The 23,894-nt window shown below is 55.5% G+C and overlaps 3 protein-coding genes across 7 annotated transcripts; 2 read left to right on the plus strand and 1 right to left on the minus strand.

The window, feature by feature from the left end:
- Window positions 1–958: 958 nt before the first annotated feature.
- Window positions 959–4,781, plus strand: LOC110080154 (centrin-1). 2 transcript variants are annotated; one of them, XM_072981279.2, is made up of 5 exons: window positions 959–1,092; window positions 1,780–1,935; window positions 3,069–3,197; window positions 3,378–3,515; window positions 4,218–4,781. In XM_072981279.2, the coding sequence occupies exons 1-5, from the start codon at window positions 1,090–1,092 to the stop codon at window positions 4,302–4,304; spliced, it is 513 nt and encodes a 170-aa protein (XP_072837380.2). In that variant the 5' UTR covers window positions 959–1,089; the 3' UTR covers window positions 4,305–4,781. The 2 variants fall into 2 exon arrangements, with proteins under 2 accessions (XP_072837380.2, XP_078236748.1); XM_078380622.1 differs by lacking the exon at window positions 1,780–1,935 and having other exon boundaries at window positions 966–1,092.
- A 302-nt stretch (window positions 4,782–5,083) lies between these two features.
- LOC110080192 (glutamine amidotransferase-like class 1 domain-containing protein 3, mitochondrial) lies at window positions 5,084–9,440 on the minus strand. Of its 4 annotated transcripts, none has more exons than XM_072981121.2 (4): window positions 9,318–9,440; window positions 7,119–7,290; window positions 6,485–6,686; window positions 5,084–5,885 (listed from the first exon to the last, which is right to left on the minus strand). In XM_072981121.2, exons 2-4 carry the CDS (start codon window positions 7,258–7,260, stop codon window positions 5,693–5,695), a joined length of 537 nt encoding a protein of 178 aa, XP_072837222.2. In that variant the 5' UTR covers window positions 7,261–7,290; window positions 9,318–9,440; the 3' UTR covers window positions 5,084–5,692. The 4 variants fall into 4 exon arrangements, with proteins under 4 accessions (XP_072837222.2, XP_072837221.2, XP_020651555.3 ...); XM_072981120.2 differs by lacking the exon at window positions 9,318–9,440 and adding an exon at window positions 8,474–8,602; XM_020795896.3 differs by lacking the exon at window positions 9,318–9,440 and adding an exon at window positions 8,125–8,304.
- LOC110080153 (uncharacterized) lies at window positions 8,285–17,337 on the plus strand. The gene is made up of 9 exons (XM_072981119.2): window positions 8,285–8,753; window positions 10,098–10,211; window positions 10,861–12,555; window positions 13,179–13,278; window positions 13,968–14,116; window positions 14,733–14,845; window positions 15,921–16,010; window positions 16,185–16,307; window positions 16,849–17,337. Exons 1-9 carry the CDS (start codon window positions 8,285–8,287, stop codon window positions 17,035–17,037), a joined length of 3,042 nt encoding a protein of 1,013 aa, XP_072837220.2. The 3' UTR covers window positions 17,038–17,337.
- Window positions 17,338–23,894: the final 6,557 nt, after the last annotated feature.

The raw sequence follows: 23,894 nt of genomic DNA on the forward strand, positions 1-23,894 counted from the left end.
TCTGCATAGCATGATGAGGACACCAGGACTTTCCTCTCCCACCCCACACCCCTACTAGGGGTTGTCCCCATCCCTCCCCCAGCTCTCTGGATATTGTATCGTAGGCCCTTCAAAAGCTGGGAGACTCAGCCCTAGCGGTGCTTCCGGAGTGGAAGGATCAGCTCACCACTGCGCTGTTGTTGGGGGGGGGCACCCTTTCTTCAAGGAGGCCCTCTCTGTGCCCCTGTTCCCCAATAAAGCCTGTGAAGGTACTGTATGGGGTGGTAGTCATCTCTGTAGCTAGTCTTCAGTAGCAACATTGTCTAAAAAGAAAAAGAAAAAACACAACTGGTGGTGTGCCTTTTGTAGGTAGAGCTCCCTGCAATTTAGAAACCCCGAGTTAAATGGCATCCTTTCTTAATTTTGTTCAAATAGCTGCATACTGCCCATGACGAATGTGAAGAGGCCTTTAACTGTGGTTTCAAGGTAGAACTAGTTGTGAATGGCAAGGGATCCGAAATCGCAAGCATATTAATGCCCTGGGTGCCTGATGATCCTGAGAGGAAAGGAGTAAGGAAGGCGGGGAGGGAGAGCCTGGCCGCCTGGCCAGGACCAGCAGGTGGGCGTCGGGCTGCATCCCCTCCGTGTTACCCAGGGAGGCCAGTCCTGCCAGAGGTCTGAAGAGCTCGGGACCCCTCAGCAAGGCAGAGCTGGAAGAAGCCTCGGGCGGACGCTCGCGAAGCGGACCTTCCCTTCCGGCGCCAACCCCAGCGCTCTGGGGCTCTCCCTCTCCGCCGCGCCGCCTTCACAAAAGCCTCTCCCACGTGCCAGCGCAGAGAGGGGCTCGTTCTTTCCGCCTACGGGCACGGCTCATGTGCTTCTCTCAGCCAATGGGAAGGCCGCGCGGGCCCCCGGGGCCCGCCCCCTGCTCACGCGCTCCAACCAATAGCGCGTGGCGAAGGCCTTCCGGCTGCGCCCCGCGAAGCGGTTGCCGTGGTGACGACGCTCGGAGACGTCGCGGGTGGCCGGAGGCGGGCGGCCGGGCGTGGAGAGAAGCGGCCTCTTCCCAGCGGGACCGTCTCGCCGTTAGCGGCCCGGCCGCGGCGACGGATGGTAAGGGACCGGGAGCCCTTCTTTTCCCCTTTCGGCCCCGTCACACACACCAGGGGCTGCGCAGGCGCCATTTTGTGGGGGGCGGCTCCCCAGGAGGGCAGGGCGGGGAACGGGGGCCAGAGTGGGCGTGGCGAGCTGAGCTGGCCACGCCCTCCTCCTGGCCGAAGGAGGTGACTGTGGCCACCAGGGGGCGCTCCACGCTGATCCTTTTGCAGAGCGGGCGCAGAGAGCGGTCCAACAGGTGAAGCCCTTGCGCAGCGGTACCTGTTGAATTCCTGCCTTGGGTTTTTCTTTTTTTAAATGAGCGAGGGTGTCCAAAAGGAAGTGCTCGAAAAGCAATGTTCTGAGTGACCATCCCCAGAATTTCCGAAGCTGGGGCGGGGGGGGGGGGGACTGAGGAAAAGGCTCCTTCCTGTGTGTCCCTTCCTTATCCCATCTCTCAAGCAGGTGGGAATCGGAGCGAAAGACCTCAGGAGGCCACGTGGGAGGAGGCCCCCTCCTCCGTGACAGACCGGGGTGTGGGGGGGGGGCAGGGGGGGCGGTGGTACGGCAAGCAGGGCACTTCTCTGGCCCACCTTGGGCGGTGGTGGGTGGGTCTGGGGATCCCTCGGGCTTTGCCTGCTGGGAACCAGAGAAGGGACCTCTTTGCTTAGTGTGCTTCTTGCTTTGGGGTCAACCCGCCTCCAGGCTTCCCCGGGCAAGCGATCAGCGGCAGGAGGGTCCCAGAGGAGAAGGATGGGCCCCAAACTTGAACTCAGTACGATACAGAAGCAGGAAATGCGGCAGGCGTTTGACCTGCTGGATGCCGACGGCACCGGGACCATCAACGTCAAGGACCTGAAGGCGAGTCCCCCAGGCGGTCTTTTATGTCGGACGGACGAGGGGCCAGGAGTGCAGAGAGTGTGCTTGGAAGTAACTCGTTGCACTACCATAGTTACTTCTAGCTAGTTCCCTCTAGGGTTATAAGAAGAAAAGGAAATACTCCCTTTGCCTCTTTGAGGCGCTGGGAAGGGGATTAAAACCGAGGATTCCCCTCTGCTGTTCCCACCACCTGCTTATGCTGCTAATCTTTATTTAAGAATGACTTATGTTCTGTCCCGTGAGAAGTGAAAATCTATGGCAGTTCCAGTATTTTTCATGCAGGGTTTTGATTCTGATAAATTCACCAAAACTTTGCTGGCTAAAGACCTTCTTGGGTTCACAAGGTGCTGGTAATGCATAAACAGTGAAAGAAATAAAATAGCTCGTTCGCTAGCCAAGGTTTTTTCCCACACATACACAGAAAGGATCCTCTCTCTGTTTGCGTAGAGAGGGGAGACGCGGGGGCCTCTGCAACCCTGTCCACCCTGTGGGCAAGTTTTTTTCCACGAGGCCTGAAAGGATTAGAAACGGGGCTTTGAACTCCTTTTGGAAAATTACTGAGAGTCCACGGGGTTGTTTCCATTCTCATCAAATATGACTGCTTTGCTGTGCCCCCTGTTAGCAGTCTGGCTTCAGTGTGCCTTTGAGGCACACTTTTCATTTTAAACTGAGTGGTAATCTTCCCGCCCCCTCCCCATTCTTCCGGATGGTCTCCATCACAGTCCTTCCTCCTCCTGCTTTCTCCAGTGGGGATTGGCCGTGTATGATGGGGATTTTGTTCCAGGGCATCCAGAGAGCACCAGGGGGCTGAAGGAGGCTGCCATAAACAAGGGACAGTGTGAGAGAAGGAACAACAGGATCGTCAGGGGTGGGTGGGTCAGAGGCCTTGCTCTCTCCCCCTTCTCTGGTCAGCCAGAGGGATCCTCTTGAAAAGCCACCGGGGCCTCCTGCCCTCTCCCCTTCTCAGATGCTCAGCTGCAAAAGCGGTAGAGGCGGTCATCTTCAAGGGGGTGACGCAGAGGTTTTCCAGAGTGCCAGGCCCTTGCCCATCCTCCTTTACTTGCCGTGTGCCTGACTCTTGCCTCCTGGCGCTTACCTGTTCTTAACATTTGCAGGTGTCCATCAGGGCTTTGGGCTTTGAACCCACCAAGGGAGAACTCCGGAGAATTGTGGCTGACGTGGATAAGGAAGGCTCAGGGAAGATCGGCTTTGATGCCTTCTACTCTGTGATGACTCGGAAAATGGTGGGTGGGACCGCTTTCCTTAAAACTTGGCACCAAACTTTGAGAGGGCTGTGGCCCTGGCCTGGAGGTGTCCCCGTGCTGAGACCCTGCCCATAAGCCCACTGTATTTTTAAGTGTGTCCCCCAAAATGCTGGAATTCCCAGGCTCAAGCAAGCTTCTGTTTCGCGTCTTTTTCTGAAGTCTGAAACAGACCCTGACGAGGAGATCCTGAAAGCTTTCAAGCTGTTTGAGGACCAGGAGCGTGGAAAAATCTCCTTTGAAAACCTCAAGCGCGTGGCCCACGAGATTGGGGAGCAGCTGACGGATGAGGAACTGCAGGTCGGTTTGCCATGGTGTGTGTGTCCAGGGTGTGGCTGCCTCGTGGACCAGGGGTTGCCCCTCCACGCAGCGTGTATCTACCACGGAGGGGGTCTGGGTGTGTGTGTCAAGATCCAGAGTAGCTCTCACGAAACAGAGGGGTGTGGCAGAGCATGCGTCTCAGACAGCTGCAGCTAAGTGCACCTTGTTACCAATTTTGGAGAGGGGGGATCTGCTGCTTGGGTAACAGCCTATCCCGCATATTATTTTACCCAGGCGTCATGCTCTGGAGAGGACACTCCACCATTCAGAGCATGTTACCATAGTCTCTCGAGACTGAAGGATGCCTATGAGTTAGGAGGTACGCCCAAACAGGACTCAGCCTAATTTGCCTTTAGTCCCGTCCTGATCTGTCTCCAGGAAAAGCATGAAGTTGGTGGCTCGATTTAGCAAAGAGGAGAAAGTCCATAAATGATGGAAGGGGGGGGGGCGAAGGAAAGAATCCCCTTTCCCATCATTTCCCCCCCAACAGATATTTAACTGGAGTTATTTAACCAGGACTTTTTCTACCCGTAACGCTGGGCACGGGTGCCAAGCCCAACTCTCTTCCCCTCCTCCTTTAAGGGTCGTCCCCCCCGCCTCCTCCCTGCTTCCTTCTATCAAACTTGCTCTGGTCCTCTTCTCTGCAAACGCTTGACCTTGGATTCTTTTCCTGCCTGGCAGGAGATGATTGATGAAGCTGATCTGGATGGAGACGGGGTAGTGAACGAGCAGGAGTTTTTGAAGATCATGAAGAGGCACGACTATTAGCCGAATTCCCCTCTCATTTCTCTTGGCCGTGGAGGCTGTCAGCGTAGAGTCATCCTTCCTCTTCAGTGGGGGTGGGTGGGTGGGAGGGAGGGCTAGCCCTGGCTGTGTTCAGGAGGAAGGGAGGGCGAGAGTTGGCAGCCCTTCCTTTCTAGTCCATGCCTTCTATTGAGGGAACATTAAATGTGCTTTATTCTAGGTCAGGGTGGCCCTACTCTGTGCTGTTCCTCTGTGGACAATATTTCCCACACACCCCTTTCAGGATAGGGTGGCAGAAGGGACGTGCTATCAGCCCTGTGCAAAAGGAGCCACTATTTGACACCGAAGCTTAAGATTTGGGGCTGTTCTGCCCCTTCTCCCCCAAAGCATCCCTCAGTCACATTGCACCTCCCCCCCCCCGCATCTGCCTGTCACACCTTGCTGGAGGAAAATGATTCTGCTTAAAAATGTAAAACAACGGACGAGTTGATGATTACGTGATTCTCTCTGTGTGTCTCTATTTGCGTTATTTCTAAGGCTGCATTTTCGGACTCTGTCCTCCCAAAGCAATATCCCAGACAAAGGAGGGGGGGTCGCACTGGAGCAGCAGTCCCGGATGAGCGAGGGAAGCTATTCTGCTGACTAAAGCAATGGTAGCAAAAAGCTTTCAAGGCCCACCTAAACCACGGAAGCAAATTCTGAAAAGCGGAAGGCCCTGGAGTTACTCCTGCAGCTCTGCTTCCCTCTTGCAGGCCCTCCGGGCTCTGGGCGCACTTGAGCAGGGATCACACAAGACAGCCGGCTTCAGATGCTTCCCACTTTATTTTGCACAGGAGAGGTACAGTCGCCCACTAGCCAGCCTGCCTGCCTATCTTTCATTCACAGGGTGTCTGCGGGGAGCCCAGCCTGTCCTGGCCCTCGTCGTTCTATTTGCCTTTTGCCTGATGGGTCCAGGAAGGAAGCGGGGTTAACAGGAGCGAGTGGGTGGGTGGGGTGATGGATCAGGGCCGCATTGACAAGAGCCTCTTCTCTGCGCCACTCCCCCAAATGACTGAGAGTTTATTGGAGGGCAGTAGACAAAGAGGAGGCCCAAGGTGTGTGCCATGCTCCTACCTCTGACCCCCAAAGCAAATTCGACTGGGTCGGGGTGGGGAAAGTGATAGAGGACGCCCTCCAAGGCCAACCCCCTGCCCCCCCCAATTGGTATTTCATGGGCTTCTTCCTCCTAATGGAAAACAAGACCGTTGCGGGTGAAAGCGTGACAGGTCTGGTTTGGGTGCTTTCTTTGCGGGGGCCCTCCTCTCCCCCAGCGGCCCCTTCGTAGGGAAGCAAAGGATCTCCACAGAAGATGTTCCCCGAGGTCAGGCTGCAAACGTGGCCAGAGCACCCCCCCTCACCTGCCTACCCCCCTCTTAGGCCAGCTTCAGCACCTCTGCAACCATCTTCCCGACGCCCTCGTAGATCTCGTGGATGGGGGCGTTGCACATGAAAGCACTGGTGGTCACCAGCTTGTTCTTGATGTCCACGTGGACCTCGTTGACGTTCTTGTTGATGTGCTTGCAGCCCAGCTCCTTCATGGCCTCGGCTGTCTTGGCGTAGGGCCAGCTGTGGGGAGAAGAGAGGGGTCAGCCTGGGCTTTAGAGGTCAGTGAAAGGGACTGGGAGAGGGTGGCCTCCTCCTCCTATCATCTGCTCAGGGAAGGCATTGCAGCCACCACACCATGCTGTCAACTGAAACCAAAACTCCTAAAAGGTGGGGGGTTTTTTGGACTACAATACCCAGAATCCTCCAATGACTCTGCTTCCTAAGGGATTCTGGCAACTGGTGTCAGAGAGAAGCTTTTTAGGGCACTGGGTGAGACTTTAGTAGAAGGAGAGAGGGGCCCTTTCCAGCAAAGCAATTCCTACTGGAACAGTTTTGAGGAATGTTTCATACCTAACCATAGACAGTCTGTTGGTTTGTTAGTTGTAGCGGCCACCCTCTCTGTCTGCTTTTTTGGGCACTTCTTCCACCCCAGTGGCTCTTGGGTTTCTGCAGGCGATTCACCCACAGTCTTAAATGGGTTTTTCCTCCCAGCCTTGAGAGCCAGTAACTTGTTTTCTGAATGTGAAAGCAAAAGCTGGAGGAATTTAGAACCCAGAACTCATCTCAGTTGGCAGAATCAGCACCGCCTTGCCTCTTGTCCTTCCCTCCCCGATGCTTACGTCTCGCACTCGGTGTCGTGCCCGACAGTGACTTCACAACCGGGAAGGATTTTAGCCGCCAGCACTGGGGAGATGCAGCACAGGCCGATGGGCTTCCTGGCCGCGTGGAAGGCCTTGATGGCGTCCTCCACCGCTTGGGAGACGGTGCAATCCTTCCCGTCCACGGCCCAAGTGCAAAGGTTTTTGGCTACCCCGAAGCCACCTGGGGGCAGAGCAAAGGGACAAGAAAGCATCCGGTGGCCTGCCAGCCCTCTCCTCGGGGGGGGGGGGCCTGGAGGGTTGCCAGGGGGAGCAGCAATCTCTAGAGACCTCCCCGGGTGAGGTGGGACACCTGGTGAGGTTTGCTTTCCCAGTGGTCGTGGATAAACCGTAGTTGGGAGACGATGCAGGCGTTCTAACATGGGTAAGTTGAAAGCGTGTGCCAGTGAAGAAGCCCCTTTCTTGTCTCGGTTCGATGCCACTGAATTCCGAGCAGGAGAGGCAGTTGTAGCAAAAACCACAGCGGCTTCTGGCATGTTGAAGGCGTGGGAAGCTTTGGCTTGCGGGAGTTCGCTTTTCCATCTGCAGACTTTTTAACCTCTTTCTGGCTACCCCCCCCCCCCTCAGCTATGAGCGCAGAGGCAAACCCCCTTACCTGGGATGATGAGGGCATCCAGGTCCTTCACGGCCAACTTGGCCAGGTCTTTGACGTTGCCTCGGCCGATCCTGGCGCTCTCTGCCAGGACGTTGCGTTTCTCCTGCGTCGGCTGCCCTGTGGCGTGATTCACCACGTGCATCTGGACAACATCTGGGGCGTAGAGCTCGGCCTGGGGAGGGAAGGAGAGCTGGCCAGGAGTGCTCTGGGCCAGCCACGCGAGCATCTCTACCCGCCAGCGTGTGCGGCCGAGGACACCTGCCGTGGAGGCAGAGGCTTGCCCAGGGACCTGAAGCACCGCCTCTAGCCACAGAGAAATCCCCAACAATCTGACAGCACCCTTCCAGAGATCGGGTGGATTCCCACGGGTGAAGCAGAATGGGCAGAAAACCTGGGAGGGTGCTTGGCCCAGCCTGCCCTTGGCGCAAATCTGCCAGTGTTTGTTTAGCGAGTGTTCATCACTCTCCGGAATGCTTCTATTCACTTTCTCCACAAGAGCGACTCTCAAATTAACAACAACAACAAAAAGCACTGGGAGCCTGCCATTTAATGAAGTGTTCAGGTCTGCCAAAAGGATGGCTCCCGGACCCGAGCCGGGAAGAGTTCCCTTCTGCGGGGATGAGACGCTTCCCCAACCGCCCCGCCGGCCGCCTTCGGGCGCTCGGGAGGCGGCCCATATCCTGTACATACCCACAGCGCATCCGCTTCAGCGGTCACTTTTGCCCATCCCGGGCACGTAGTTCGGGGGTGAAAGGGGGACGCGCTCTCCCGAGGCAGGCAGGGTCCGACCTCCTCCCCCCGCCCCCTCCTTGGCCTCCGCCCGCTCTTCCCTTTGGCGAGCAGCGGCCAGAGGTGGGCAACCGCGGCTGCCTGATCGGGACCCGCTCGCCCTACCCCCCCACCCCCTTGCTAAGGAGGGAGGCCGCCGGCGCCGAGCCCCTTGCCGGGGCTCCAGAGACTCGGAGAAGGTCCGGGCGGGGGAGCCGCGCGTCGGAGGGCGCCTCACCTGGGCCCCTCCTCGGCTGAGATGCACCAGGGCGGCGGAGGCTTCGTGGACCTCGGTCCCGTCGTAGACGCCGCAGCCGGCGAGGAGCAGGGCCACCCTCTTCTGGCCCATGGCGACTCTGGCTCGCCCGCCGGCGCCCCGGAGGCCTTTATAGGCGGGCATGGGCATGGGCGCGGGCATGGGCTCGGCTTTTACCGGCAGGAGCCGCCTCGCCCCCGGGGGGGGGGCTGTCCAGCTCCGACGCCCCGCCGTGACTCTGCCCCCCCTCCCCTCTCTCTCGCCCCCTCCCTCCCCGCCGGGAGAGAGGGGGGCGGTCCCTGGCAGCGCCCCGGCGGGCACCCCTCCTCACCTGGGCAAAGGGACCCTGCGGGCCGGCCACCTGGTCGGGCGCCCCGGGGGAAATGGCAGGGCGGCCTCCTGCCTCGCTCGCCCGGCCCGGCGAAGAGGCCGGAGGAGGGGGCGGGAGTCCGCGGACTGCCCCCCCCTCACTCGCCCGGGCGGGAGTCCGGCTATAAAGGGCGGAGGCCGGGCGCCGGGCTGGCCCCGAGGCCAGATGGCGGCCGCCGCCCCCGCCGCCGGAGGCGGGCAGTCGCTCCACCAGTCCGTCGGGCTCCTGAGCATCGCGGCCGGTAAGGGGTGGCGGGCAGCGCGCCCAGCGGGCGAGAGACCCTCGGAGCCCCTTCCGGCGGGGGGGGGGGAGGTCGCTCGCTTGTCCCCGCTGGCAGCCGCCTTCCACCGGCAGAGCCGAGGGAGCCCCTCTGCCGTCGGGGCCGCCCTCCCGCTCGTCGGGGCCGGGGCGGCGGTGGAGGGGGCTGGCGGCCCTTTCGCTCCGCGGTGGGCCGAAAGGGGCGAGCGGGGGCGAGGCTCCCACCCACCCCCCGGTCTGGCAAGGGGAGGTGGAGGAACGGGGGCGGGGGGGGGGCGACGGGACGGGAGGGGCGTTTCTGTGCCCGCCTTTCCTTCCCGCGGGCGAACTTCTGCGATCGGCGCGCCGGGTGTTCTGAACCCAGGGAGCGGTGAGTGGCTTCTTTCTGAATGGAAAGGGCCGGCCGGCTCCGTTTAGGCGACGGAGCGCCGCACCTCCTGCCTCCCCGCCGCCGAGAGGGGCTTCCCTGCCTGGGCATCAGTCGGAGGAGCGGGGGGGGGGGGGGAACCGGGCTCAAAAAAAAATAAAATAAAAAGAAAAACAATACCCTTTCGGAACAATTCAGCCAGCCGGCCCTGCCAACAGGGAAGGGTGGTGGGGTGGGCGGTGAGGGGTGAGGGATTGATTTGGCTGTCACCGCGGCGCCTCTCGGGGGTTTCCTGCTCTTCACAGCCTCACAAAGAAGATGCAGCCCTTGAAACTGGGAGGGGGGGCAGTGGGGGGGGGGGCGAGGCGGGCTCTGCAGAGGGTTCTTTCTCTCTCCCCCGCCCTCCATTTTTTTATTTTATTAATGGAAAATAATAAATAACAAAACTAACTTAAAATGCAGGTTCAGTAGAAACGATGCACAATACAAATTATTTATTTATTTATTGGACTTATATACCGCCCCATAGCGCTACAAGCACTCTCCGGGCGGTTTACAATTTTTAATTATACAGGCTACACATTGCCCCCCCATTGCCCCCCCCCCCCAGCGAGCTGGGTACTCATTTTACCGACCTCGGAAGGATGGAAGGCTGAGTCAACCTTGAGCCGGCTACCTGGGATTTGAACCCCAGGTCGTGAGCACAGTTTAGCTGCAGTACAGCGTTTTAACCACTGCGCCACGAGACTTCCCCACTCTGCCCCTTTCACCTTCGGTGGGGACTCAGTAACCAATAATATCGTTTACAACTTTTCACCCCTTTCCACTAAAAAAACAAAAAACAAAACCAAAAGCATTGCAATAGGTAGTCCTCAGAGGACCTCTCAGATGTTAAGCAGGTAAGAAGAGATGCCAGGACACTTGGTCTTAGGCAAAAGGCCCTCTCCAATTTCCTTGCAGGTTCTCTCTTGCTTGCCGTCCACTTCTACAGCTTCACGAGGCCGACCCCTCTGCTCTCCCGGACAGCTCTCGGGGTCCTCCTGCTCATTCTGTCGCCCTTCCTAGCCTACGCGGGTAAGGAAACCCCGACTCATCCCTTGGGCTGGGCCTGATTTTGGTCTTGTGTCATGTATCTTCCTGTCCCAGCTTTTTTTCTTCTTCTTTCATTTTTGTTTTTTTTTTTGCCAAGGAGCTCCAGGCAACCTCCATGGCTCTCCTCCCCATCCCTTTAGACTCACAACAGCCCTGCAAGGTCTGGCTGGCAGAGAGAGAAAGGCAAACTGGCCCAAGGTCACGTGGCATGTTTTCATGGCTTGGTGGGGAGCTGAACCCCCACCGCCTGAGCCCCTCCTGCTCCAGGACTTGGGCAACGGTCGCTCCAGGAGAGGAGAAGGGACTCTGGGTGGCAGAACGATTGCTCAGCCTGCTGGACTAGGGCTTGAGTTCAAATCACCCCTCAGTCATGGACATGGACTGGATGATTGGGGGGGGGCTTGTCATTCTCTTTCTCAGAAGGAAGGGAGTCATGTGTACCACTTTGGGCTCGTTGGAGGAAAGGTGTGTGTGTGTGTGTGGAGGGGGGGTCTAAAGAATCCTGAGGCTTCTAAAAGGCTGCATTTTCTGTGCAGTTATAGCTCTTTCCTTGTACTGATTGATGTCTGCCTTTGTGTGGAGGTTGGGAACTCCCTCTCCAAGCTGTCCCCCTTTTCTCCTTCTCCCCCAGGAGTGAGGAAGACCTTCCAGGAGGTCACGCTCTTTGTCAGCCTCTGCCTGACCCTCTCGGTGCTCTGGTGTGGCTATGGGGCGATCCAGATCCTGGCTGGGCAGGGAATTCTGCTCCATGCTGACGCCGACCTACGCGATGCCGCCGTGCCGGGGCTGGTGGCCTTGAGCCTGTCGCTCTTCCTCCTGGGCCTGGTGGGCCTCCTCCAGAGGGAGGTGCCCCTGGCGGTGGTGGCTCTGGCCACGTCGCTCGCCTGCGCCCATGAAACCGCTGCCCTCTACGACCGGGCCTTTGGCTTTGCTGCCGTGGCCTGCAGCCACCTGGTGGTCTGCTTTGCTGGGGGCTACGTGGGGCTGGGCAGGATCCTCTTCTTCCTCAGCCAAGAGGCGATCCTCCTGCCGGGCACCGGCCTGGCCCCAGGAGAGGCCGGGAAGGGGCCGAGCCCGGCCAGGGGGGCAACGGGCACCCATGACCTGACCCCGCTCAGCTTGACCCTGAACATGCTCTCCGCCAGCGTCTGGGCCTGCCAGCTCCTGGGGGTGACCGGGGGCCTCTCGGTGGGCCAGGTGCCCTGGCTTTGGGCCGGCGGGATCTACCAGCTGGGGGTCTCGGTCTTCTCCTACCGCAGCCTGGACGCCAGGGCCGCCACCTTCTCTGGCTTCACAGCCCTCCTGAAGCTGGCCGGCGGTTACTGCCTCCTGGTCTTGTTCTGGGCACCCGAGCCGCCTGCCGTCCCTGTGCCACTCTCGGTGACCCTGGCCATCCTGCTGGCCGTCGTGGCCCTTTTTGTGGCCCTCGACAGCCTGGCCGACGGCCTGTATATGCTTTTCTATGTGGCCTTTTGCATTGCGCTGGCCTGCCGTCCACGTGGCCTTTTCGAAGGTGGCCCCCAGGGCGTGGCTGTGGCCATTTTTGTGGCCTCTGCCCCCATGACTTTCATCCACCTTTACAACAGGAATGAAAGTGTGAAAATCCCACGGGGGGAGGGGGTGCTCAGGGCTTTGCTCTCCCGCCTGAGCCTCTGCAAGCTCTGGGAAGGGAAACCCCCCCACGAGCCCTACTTGGGCTACTCGAAATATGCAGACGCGGAAGCGCTGGGCTACGCCTGCAGCGTGCTTGCTTCTTTTGCCATCTCCGTGGGGGCAGAGCCGACGGCCCTCCTAACTACGGTGGTCCTACCGTGGGTCGTGGCGGCTGGAGGGATCTTGAAGTTCTTGTGTGGCTTTGTGGCCTTCTCCCGTGGCAAGACCCTAGAGAGCAGTGTGTTCATCCTCTACGGGTCCACGTGGGTGATCTGGGGCCTCGCGAGGTATGGGGGCCTGTACGGCTCCACCCGGGGGTTCCAGGTCGCCGTGGGCATTGCCTCCCTCATGCTTTCCAATGCCTTCATGGCCCTCTGTGCGCTTTTCCTGAGCGCCTCTTGGTTCGCCTACACCCTCACCTTTGAGCTCATCCTCATCAGCTTCCTGCTGGATGCCGTGGGGGCCACCCCGAGGGGCTACGACGTGGCCGTCACCATCATCTTCGGCCTGGTGAGCTTCTACTGCTTCCTGTCCTCTCTGGTCAACGGCACTTTCGAGAGGCCCCAGCTTCCTGCAGGGCGTTCCTTGGTGAGGCTTAGTGGCTCCGGAGGGGGACGCGCCAGGTGCCCCCACCTGCCAGCCAGAAAAGCTTCTTCGGTCAAGCAAGTTGCAGGTGAGGAAAGTCTTGGGTTGCAAAGGAGAGACTCACCGTGGAATCATGGTTTATAAATGGACACTAGAGAGAGAATGAGAGGGAGAGAGAGAAGAGAGGGCACGTGCCCATCAGCCCGACCCTTCCGGGATGGACAGGGTCAGCAGCACCCTCTGTTCCCCTGGTTTTGGCCTCCAGGTTTCGGAGCACCTGTCCCCAGCCTGGCGTCTCCTGGAAGTGCCTTGGGCTTGGTGCCCTTTTGCACTGGGCTCCTCTCCTCTCCCCTCTTGGTCCTGCCCTGTTCCTCGTGTTTCTAAGGGGACGACCAGAGGGAAACAAGGAAACAGGGTCGGTCCAGAAGGGCTCCCTTCCTCTCTGCCTGCGGTTAGCAGACCTCTTTGCCCTTTACAGGAGGTCAGAGGAGGGAGGGGGCTGCCTTGCAAGCCGACTTTAGCTGATTCCCCATAGGAAATGTTGCTAAAGTTCAGCAGTGTTTCTTGCAAATTCTTTGCCTGCAAAGGACAAGTGCTAAGGAAGGGTACCTAGCTTTGCAAAATAAACCACGAAGTCTTTTGTGGTCAGTCCTAGAAATGGGCAGCCTGCCATTGGTCTTCCTTGACCCCCCACCCCACCTCTCCTTACAGATATCATGAAGAGGGGAGGGGCCTGCGGGATCCCCACAGACACGGTCTACGTGCTGGCTGCCGCCTGCAGCCGCCCTGATGCTGTGGAGAAAGCTTACAAGTAAGGATGACTGGATTGCTTACAAGTAAGAGTGGCTGGTGGTGAGAACTCTTTCCAGCCCACCTTTTTTCATAACTCCTTCATCATGGAGCGTGGCCATTCCTTCCTTCCATTCCCTCTCCTTCCTTCCTTCCTTCCTTCCTTCCTTCCTTCCTTCCTTCCTTCCTTCCTTCCTTCCTTCCTTCCTTCCTTCCTTCCTTCCTTCCTTCCTTCCTTCCTTCCTTCCTTCCTTCCTTCCTTATACCCCAGAGTCCTCAAATCATCACAGGTACTGATTGCGCCCCTCTTAGAGCCACTGTAGAATAATGTTTCCAAATCTCATCCCGGAGAGTCACTTCAGAAGAATCCCACGGTCGATCATATTGAAAGCTGCCAAGAGATCCAACAGAACCAGCCGGGATCTACTCCACCCACCCAGTTCCCAGTGTAGGTCATCCACCAAGGTGACCAAAGCAGATTCTGTCCTCTAACTAGGCCTGAAGCTAGACTGAGATGGAACAAGATAATCCGTCTCATCCAGGAACCCCTGGAGTCGAGGAAGAGATGTGAAGCCTGCCGTGTGCATCTGGGCGCGGCTACTAGGGTGCCCGAGACATGCAGCCCATAAACCTCAGCCACTCTTGGATCAAGGCAGCAGCTGCAGCTTCTCTGGTGTTACTGAATGTCTCCGTTTCCTGCCTTCTTTCCAGCACTAAGCGCCAAGCGCAGGACCGTCCCATGTCTCTCTGGATTTCAAGCCTGAAACAGCTGGAACCGGCCAAGCACCTCTTTAGCCCCATTCTCTGGGACTTCATGGACGCTGCCTGGCCCTCGCCCATCAGCCTGGTGGTGCCACGAGGTCAGAGTCCCTTCTTTTACTCTTCTTGCTGATCCCGTGAGTTCTTCTGCTTCAGCAGGCTGTTTTTCCTCTTGCAGCTTAGCCACTTTTCTTGCAATAATATAGTTTCTTGCAGTTACCTCGTTTTGATAACAAAGCTGTAGCAAAGAAAGCCAACAAGTTGCAATGAGGTTACCTTAATGGCATAACGAGTAATGTAGTTAAAATTCCTTTTGAAGGGCATTTTAATGTTGTTCTCCTATAACCCTTAATTTTTCAAAAATACAGTTGGTGATAACAAAAAGTGCTAAGTAACTGTAGCAATAACGAATGACTCTCTGAAGCATTGGTTCCCAGCCTGGTGTCCCCAGATGTTCTCGGACTAAAACTCCCAGAAGTCTCCACCACCAGTTGTGCTGGCAAGGGCTTCTGGGAGTTGCAGTCCAAGAACATTGGGGTTCCTCAAGGTTGGGAACCACTGCCGTAAAGGCCCCATGACAAATCACAGGAAGAAGTTACCGTTAAAAAGTAATCTTCCAGACTCAACTCCCAGTGTTTCCTGGAAGTGGGTGAGCTTTCATGTGGGTGGTTGACCCAGCTGTTCTATTCCCCCCTCCCTCTTTTCTCTCTCTCTCAGGGGAATGGGTGGACTGCCTGGGCATGAAGGACTCGGCCAAGTACGTCGGCACCCCTCAGAGCATTGCGGTCCGAATTCCAGATTGCTCAGTCGCTACCCATCTCATTGACTTGGTGAGCAGCATCCGTGCCCTCCCCTTTGGGACTGTCTCTGGAGTCACCCAATAGCCGGGCAAGAGCCTTGCCTGGCGCCAGGAGTAGCTCGGTCTATGGTTAGGCCTTCCAAGGTGGGCTTGCTTTGCTTCTCTGTCTCCAGACTGCAAGGCCTCTTTCTGAACTCAGCTTTTTCTTTGAAGCTGTTTCGTAGGAGTGGAAGGGAGTCTTCGGCTGAGGGGGGAAAACACAGAGGCAGAAAGAATGGTAGAAGCTGGGAAGGAGAATAGAGAGACACCTGGCACCTGTTTGTTCTTTTGAGGGAAAAAAATCTCTTCCCACTCCCCCCCTCAAAAAAGGAAAAAAAGAGTAGAGCTCTGCTAGAAAGGAAGGGAAGGTGGGGTCCCAAATTCTGTGCAAGACCCAGCGTGGAATTTTCGGCCCAGAAGCTCCTGAACTGTTGAGATTTCTCCTGGTTCTCAGTGTATTCCATGCCTTCCGGTCGCTCCTGACTTCTCATGGCCCTGTGAATTCGTGGCCTGCAGAGGATCATATGGTTTAACAGCCCTCCTCAGGTCTTGCAAACTGATGGTCATGGCTTCCTTTCTTGAATCAATTCCTCTCAAGTGAGGGCTCCCTCTTTTCCTACAGCCCTCCCCTTTGCCCACAAGTCTGGTCTTCTTGGGTTGTCTCCAAAGCAAAATGGTTTCAGCTTCGTCGTTTTAGTTGCTAGAAAGAGTTTAGCCTTGACCTGGCCTAGAACGGACTTACTGATCTTTTTTGATCCATAAAGCTCGCTGTCCAGGTTGTGCATCTACACCTAGCCACTGGGGATCGCACAGCATGAATTGTTGCACTACAAAGACACCTCCTTGCTCATCGGGATCTCCCCCAGTTCCTCCATGGCAATCCTTTGGGAGCTTCAGGTCTCCTCTGGATTTCTCTGTGGCTGTCTCTGTTCGGGTCAATGCCTCGAGGGTCGGACGTGGAGGAAAAACCATTCCCTCTGTCTTTGTTTCAAATCATTCCTGTACTTCTCTGGGCCTTGCGCAGGATCCTAATTGGCCCCACCGCCTTCCTCTTCTTCTGTCATCAGGTGGGCCCCATTACAGTCACATCTGCCAATCCTACGGGTGAAGCCGACACGACCCATCACAACCAGGTGTATGCCAAGCTGGGAGACAAGGTAAAAGGGCCTTTCCTGCTCCCCTCCTGCCTGCTCTGTGCAACGATGGAGGTAGCGGAGGAAGAGGGCTGAGGGCACGTATTTGACAGAAGCGTGGACAGGATTGGACCCCAGCCTAGAGCCTGGGATGGGCTTCTGTGGCCTTCCTCAGCCTAGCTGATTCCTTCTTTATAGGTGGACGCCGTCCTGTGCGATGGGCCTTCTCCAGAGAACGTTGCCTCCACCGTGGTGGACTGCACCAAGATTGAGACAGGGAGCGTTGGGTTCTTCCGAGTCGGCATCGTCCCCAAATCCCAGGTCAGCTGAATTCACTGGCCGTAATTGTGTGCGAACGTGAAATCACATGTCCCACTCCTTGTCCGCTCATCTTGTTGGGAGTTTTGAAGTATCAGCCAGTTGAGTCCACTCTCCCTCCCCCCCTCTCTTTTCCTGTGCATGAGAGAGAGAGAGAGAGAGAGAGAGAGAGAGAAAGAGAGAGAGAGAGAGAGATGCACAGGAGGAAGATACACCCACTTTGTACAAAGCTTTGCACAGTTTGTGAAACCTTCCTCCCCTGGGAAAAAAGTGGTACTTCTTTCATTGCATTGGAAGGGAGAAGTCTTGCAAGGATTAGCAAAGTCTCGACCCCCCGTCTGGATAAGAACCAATGCAAAATGAAAATTTATCAAGATATCTCAATTACTTCAGCTGTTGCTGTCCCTCTTTCTTCTTATTATCTTTTTTTTTGGGGGGGGGGTAATTTAAGACATGCCAAATGTGATCAAAGGTGTGTGTCTGTGGGAAGGCAATTTACTGTCCTCCCAACTGCTCTTTCCCTCTCTCTGCCCTCCTCCTGCAGGTCCTACAGATCCTGGAAGAAGTGCAAAGAAAGCACCAGCCAGGCCAAGCCAGGAACGTCACGGCAGCGGGGGGCATGGATGAGCCCCAGGCCCTAGGGGCTGCTGGTTCTCCTTTGAAAGGGGATCCTCTGCCGTCCTATTCCAATGAAGGATTTCAGGCAGAAGAGGCCTCCGAGCCTTCTCACTGAGCAGATCCGCTCTGTCTGCCTCGTGCAGAGGCCCTGCTCCTCCAGTGGCAGAGGAAGGGGCTTCTCCCCTTGTGGCTTTCTCCCCAGGTCTCCTGCACGGCCCCTTCCACGGCCCCTGCATTCTCACGGTTTGGCTTCTGCCAAAATGATTCATATACAGCATTAACAGGCGAGGGACGGGGGGGGGGGCAAGCGACAGCCCTGCCCTGTCTGTCTTTATTTCTTCTGAGGTCTGTAAGGAGAAACACAAAGCAGCCATAGCAGGGGCACCGACTCACGATGCAGTTTACACTGGGGATGCTGGGACGTTGTTCCTGAAATGACACCATGTGCGTACACACACACACACACACACACACACACACACACACACACACACACACACACACACACACACACACACACACAGAGAGAGAGAGAGAGAGAGAGAGAGAGAGAGAGAGAGAGAGAGAGAGAGAGAGGGAGAGGGAGAAGGTAGGATCTACGAGCCAAAGGAGAACGTACAGTACAAAAAGTAAAAAGTAATCTTCCAGACTCTACTCCCAGTAGAGCTGCGATGCAACTGAAGGAGCAGAGTTGCAATCACTGGCAACCCACGGGCGGGCGGGATCTGAGGACACCTTCCTTAAATCACTCTGAGGTCCCTGGTGGCCCACCCGGATTGTTTTGGAGTTTGGATTATTTATTCAACATCCGTTGCTAGACTGCAAACAAAACAAAAGTGTTTTGAAAACAGGGCAATGAAGAGAGAGCAGCAGAATGCCACAAAGTTACTTCTCCGGCTGGATTCCCTTCCGTTCTTATATAGCGTCTGTTTTGAGTACTAATAAAATGTTGTTTTTAACCTCCCCCCGGAGGAGTTCGAAACATGATTACTGTACTGTTGATGCTGTTTTTTTCCTTCTGTCTCATTTTCATGCTAAGCTTGAGGGCGCCTACTTTAGATGGGGCTAGGACTGGATTTAGGTCTGGAAAAATAACCTCCCAGGGGATGTCTCTCCCTCTGTGGTTCCTCAGCAAGGGGTGCTGATGCCCCAATTGGTGTTAGGTTCAAAGCCCTCCTGAAACCCTAACGCCCAAAGAGGCCACGGCTGTTTTGAAGGCAGAGCCGCTGCGGGACCCAAACCTCTGGACCCCATTGGCCCTTGGACCAGTTTTGCGGGCAAATATGCTCACCCTTGCTTGGATTTGCCCCGACCGCCTGTGCTTCCAGAGGGCACTGGGTGCGGCCGTTCAAAAAAAGGGATGTCTCCAAGCTCTGCCCCATCTCGTCTAAGGTCCAGTGCCTGCCCTTTGGGGTAACGCGTGTGCCACGGATCAAGCCCTGGCATGCTTTGTAGGCTACGGGGATAGGGCAAGAAAAAATAAGGTGAGGCTCTAATTGGCAGGCATCCCTGGGATGGGTGCTGTGCTCTGCTTTGAGACGCTGCCTGGGAGCCACCTCCGGGGCCAGGAGAAAGGCCTTCCACCCCACCCACCCCCCAGCACTGGGGAACCTCACAGCCTCTGGGCTCCAAAATATTAACAAAGGAAGTGGTCGCTCGTCTCATGGAGGGGCTTCGCAGAGGTGGGCTGTTGTTGCTTCGTAGTCTGTGGCTTTCTTGCCCCGTAGAGGCCTCCGTCGGGTGAAAATAACCCCTTTCAGGCCCAAGAACTCTTTTGTGGCCACAGCTGGACAGCCGTGACCCTGTTAGGAATCCTTTCTGCAATGGGTGCTCAGTTCTCACTCTGTGTTTCAAAGATCAAGCAGGGTTAATGGGTTCCAGCCAAAGGAAATGAAATAAAACGAAACAATAATAGCATGGAATCTTTAAGACAAACAGATTTATTTTCACTAGAGTGTTCACTGATGACAATCCGGTCCCTCGGGCGCATGGAATACCACGTGTCCCATTGCACCCTTTGGCCAGGGCTGGCTTTCGGTGGCCTGGATCTCCACTGGGATCTGCGGCTCTGCCTGCCGTGGGCCTGGCCACGCATGATCTGCACCTCGTGAGGTCAGCACAGCTGCTGGAGCTCTGTAGGCAAACAGGAGACGGGCCTTAACTCTTTGATGCAGCCCAAGAAGGCTCCTGTTCAAAAACATGGCTTGGTCTGAAAGGTGTCACACAAGCTATTGTGATAACATTCCATGGAAGAGTTGGAGAAGTGGGGGGGCCCTCAACTCTGCAAACCTCCCAACCACAGGCTTTCGGTTCAGAGAGAACCCACTGGCCAGACCAGGGGTGGGGGTGGGGGTGGGATGGTGAGATCATGGCTTCTTTCGCCTCACCCCACTCTGCACAGTCACTGGGAGCAATTTCCTGGGCAAGGGTAATAATAATAATTTCCTGGGCAAGGGTAATAATAATACTGGTGCCATGGCCACCGGGTGTTTCAAGGCAGAAAAACTATGAGGGAGCACTGACCTCTCCTTCACATAGTTGTGGAAATAATTGGAGCCAGTCAATAAGCATGCAGTCCTTTCCCTCCCTTGCCTTCTTGGGTGGAACCGCCTGAGCCTGCTGCCCGAGGCTCCTGAGAAGGAGACACGTCCTCACAGGACACCATGGCTCTACCAGGGCTCCCTAAAACATCCTGGATCTGCAAAGTCCCTGCTGGGTTGAAGGGGTCGTGGGGGTGAGCTCCCAAACCACCCCTGGTGGGTGTGAAGGGCCCAGCGAAGCCACGAGGGACGGGGGGGGGGCATTTGAGATGGGGGCAACAGACGGGGATGGCAGAGAAACGTGACTCTCAGACCCATCCCAGCGGTGCGACCTTCCTTCTTGCCAACGTCCTGCGAGGTGTGGGCCCCAAACCTGGGCCTGGTTTGTTTGCCTCTTGTGAAGGAAGTGAGACTGACCTCTTCAAAGGGACCATGACCTTTACGTGGCCTCTACCCGTTTCATTCGGCATGAGCTTTCATCGCCAATGGCAAGTAACAGGAAGCCGTGGCCAACAGCCCAGGGAGGCACCGCCCAGCCAAAACTTGCTAGTCTTCCACATGCGATTGAGACCGATTATAAGAACGAGAGTGGACCAGCTCTGGACCATAAAGATAAACAAATGCAACACCTGTCAATATTGGTGAACAGTACAGTATATGCAAAAGTTGTTTGCATGGTTCCTGTTGCCTTGGGAACTGGTGGGAATTTGAGACTTCAGTATTGCAGGAAACAAATCAAGCTGTTAAACCTCATCTTTCTCATCCTGGTGCACTTTTGGTATTCTCAGTCTAAATAAAGTGTTCTGGGAAGTTTGAATGAGAAATCAGGAAACAGCAAATTTTAAGGTGTGGTCTGGTTTTCTTGACACTTTTTGCCAAGGGCTCACTGGGTTGATGCTTTCTCACTAGGGGCACGTGGCTTGCAAGAGAAGATGAGAGAGAGAGAGAGAGAGAGAGAATGTTTGAAGAGGAAATAGCCTTACCATGCAAGATTTTCCAGACAGATGCTGTCATGCAGTCTAATGAAGGCACTTGTTAAAGAAAACCAACCCAACCCAAACCCCCCCCCCCACATGGTCACAGCTAGACATCCCTGCTTCTTCCTGCTCTTCTGCCATCCTGGTGGGCTTTTCATTTGTTCCCATCTGCCATTTCTGCACTGCCCTCCTCCTGTATCTAAACCTCTTTCTTGAAATTCTCTGAGACTTGCCAGGAGGAGCGAGAAGGTTTGCCTGATCCTGTCTTCATCCAGTGAGTGACACAAGTTGCCCCATCCTGTCCAGAGAGGATCCAGATGGGACCTGTTTTGCCACCCACTGCTTAATGGCACAGGAAAAGTTGAGCCCAGGACCCTAAGAGTGCAAGGAGAGTCCGTCTGGTCTGGCAGGCAGTCCGAGAGTTTGGAATAGTTACTTTGGTGCACTACCCAACCAGGGGACTCTGGGAATTGTGGTTGGAATGAGTAACTGCCCCAAGTCATGCCTTCATTGGGGCCATAACCGTCTGCTTTCATGGTGAGCACAACAGCTACAGGACAGCGGTGGTGGTGTCAGACTACGTGGTACAGCTGACATGCTATTAAGGGAGAACAAGATGTCTGTTTGCCTCCAACATGAGTTTATCTCGCCTTTATGAGTTACAAACTAGCCTCCATTTGTCTTGCAATTCACAATCTGAAGGCAAGTACAGGCTTCATTTGCAAGTTGGTGGCTCATTTGGAGGAGCTCTGAAGAGCTTACATCTCTAGAGGGAAAAATATGCAATCACTTTGTATCAAACTATTACATAGTTTGATTTGCTTTACAGTGTTTGGTTATGGCTCCCCAAATTGTATCTTTCCCCAGATGCAGAGCCCAGCATTGTCCCGGTTAGGCAGCTGCCCTGACCCCAGGGAGGGGTTTTCTCCCTGAACAGTCTCGTAGTTGGAAGCATCCATGGAAAGCAGTCCTGGAGAAATGGAATCGCTTGCCTTTTCATGTGGACTGGAGTCTCGGGGCATGCAGACGAGGAAAGTAAAAAATTCCTTTTTCTGAGCTATTTAAATGCATCTACATGTAAGAATTGTAAGAATTGTATTTTTATTTATGTATTTTTTAATGTGTTTTAACCTATGTAAGCCACCCCGAGTAGACGCTGTCTAGAGGGGTGAGGTAAAAATTGAATAAATAAATACATAAATAAATCTAGTAAATAAGCAAGTAGACATCTGGGTTTGGGGGACATTTGTGAAACATCACAAGTCAATGTGGTGCAGTGGTCATAGTTCTGGATGAGGCCTTATGAGAGGTGGTTTCAGATCTCCACTTATGTCAGGAGAAGGACCTGGAGCAAAGCCACCCTCTCTCTCTCTCTCTCTCAGCCCATCCCACCTCACAGGGGCGTTGTGAAGATGGGGTTGAGAGCAGGAGAGCCACGGATACTGCCTTAAACCCGATGGAGAAAAGATGGGCTCTAAGAGGAACGTGCAATTGAGGACTAGCCTCTCTGGAGGAATGGCCACAGAGATTTAAAAAACAAAACGCACAGTACTGAACGCCATTTTGAAAGGGGCTGCTTACATAGCCCCCTCTCCCCATCCCTGGGAGTGAAGATGCCACAAGCGCCTTCAGGGAGCTTGACCCTTGCTCTGCAGGGCAGGGGCCTTATTCTGCCCAATGGCAGGGCCGGGATGGTTGGGCTCCTGCTCAGAGGATGTGAAATGGGAAGAGCGGGTCTCTCTCCTTGGCCTCCATCTGGCGGCTGCCGCCATGAAAGGAGCGAAGAAGCCTCTCCGGTTGGAGTTGCTCTCCTTGGCAACATCCTTTCCTCTTTCTGGGTCCCAAGGCAGTAGAAACACCAGGTATTGTTTGGGTGTTTTGGAAACTGGAAGGCAATTCCAGGCAAGGCGAGGCGAGGGCAGATCTCCGGGCAGCTGCCGGCTCCTGTTTTGCTTTGGTCTGGATTGGACGAACGATGTGGATGCTTTCTGCTGAGGGCTGCCAAATGGATTCCTCATCTCTTTAAAGCCGAGCTATTTTGGATGCAAACGGCAGGGCCGTCAGGACTGGGAGCCAGCCAACGGGCAGCCGTTTTTCCCATTAGGCAGATGGCGGTCAGATGGGTGGCGACGGGTGCTGTTCAGTGGCACCCGTTTCCACAGTCAATGTCCGTTTGTGTGTGGGTAAGGATGGACCTTTGTTTGGCAGGCTGAGCCTGCGGGTGAGCTGGCTATTCATTTCCTCATCCTCAGGCTCCGTTGTCTGTAAACACAAACAGTTCTCTGTGTTCAGATTGATCTGGAGCAGGCGTGGGGGGTGCAGGGAAGTCCCTACACTTTCATGCAGCAGGACCCTCCGAGAACAAAGCCCAGGAGCCTCGCTTGACCAGAAGTTCTCAACCTCGGCACTTCCAGATGGTTTAGACTTCAGTTCCCAGCATCCACGACCCTCAGCCATCCTGGCTGGGGCTTCTGGGGGTGGAGGTCTGAATCACCCAGAAGGTCAAACCTGAGAAGTGCTGCCTTAAAGCTTTCCTTCCAGGTTTTATTGGTGTATCCTTCCTTCCTTCCTTCCTTCCTTCCTTCCTTCCTTCCTTCCTTCCTTCCTTCCTTCCTTCCTTCCTTCCTTCCTTCCTTCCTTCTGATGCTGTCTGCTGAAAGACAGCAGCATCTCCTTCTCTTGAGACCTGAAATAAACCAGACCAAACCGCAGTGGACATATTCAGAAAGTCTGGGCTCCCTTTTGCCCTGATGGTCAACAACGGTCTTCACATTTAAGATCCAAAGCAAACAGATGATGTCAGCACCAAGGGCAACATCTGAGAAGGTCAGCTACTGGTACGGAGAATATGACTCAAGGGCCTGAGGTCCTGGAATGGTGGGGACCGGAGCATCTCAGCATGGCAGAGAAGTTCAGTGCAGTCAAGGGGTGTGGACAGACTTCCATGAGTTAAGGAAGGTACGTCACAGAGAATGAACATACATGTTTAATGTCAGCGAAGGGATTAAGTTTAGGAATAATTGCAAAAATAAAGGAGAGCATGCATAAGACCAGGGCCTGCTTTGTCAAACGTATGAAATGGGTGGTCAAGGATGCATGACACAAAGACACAGATGCACAGGTACACAGAAGGAGCATGTGCTGAAACAAATGCAGAAGAAGGGTGTGAGGACTGCCACTGCGAGTGAGCATGGCCACAAGTAAAAGTGGCCGGGGTGGCAGTGGCTTCCAGTGTATTGGTACTGGTCAGGGGTGACTTTGGAGGCGAAGGAAAGGTGGCCACTGCACACTCCCAGAGGCATCCAGGAGAGGTGGCCACTGCACATTCGTCAGCGGCCTCGCAAAGAGAGGAGGCCCCACCCAACGCAGGTCCTGCGGTCTTTCACATGCTGTCTGTTCCCTCTCTGGGCCGGCTGATTTGGAGGGGACAGGGAGGTGAGAGGGGCCCCTGGGAG

This window comes from Pogona vitticeps, chromosome 11 (assembly GCF_051106095.1).
Source record: "Pogona vitticeps strain Pit_001003342236 chromosome 11, PviZW2.1, whole genome shotgun sequence".
NCBI classification, from domain to species: domain Eukaryota; kingdom Metazoa; phylum Chordata; class Lepidosauria; order Squamata; family Agamidae; genus Pogona; species Pogona vitticeps.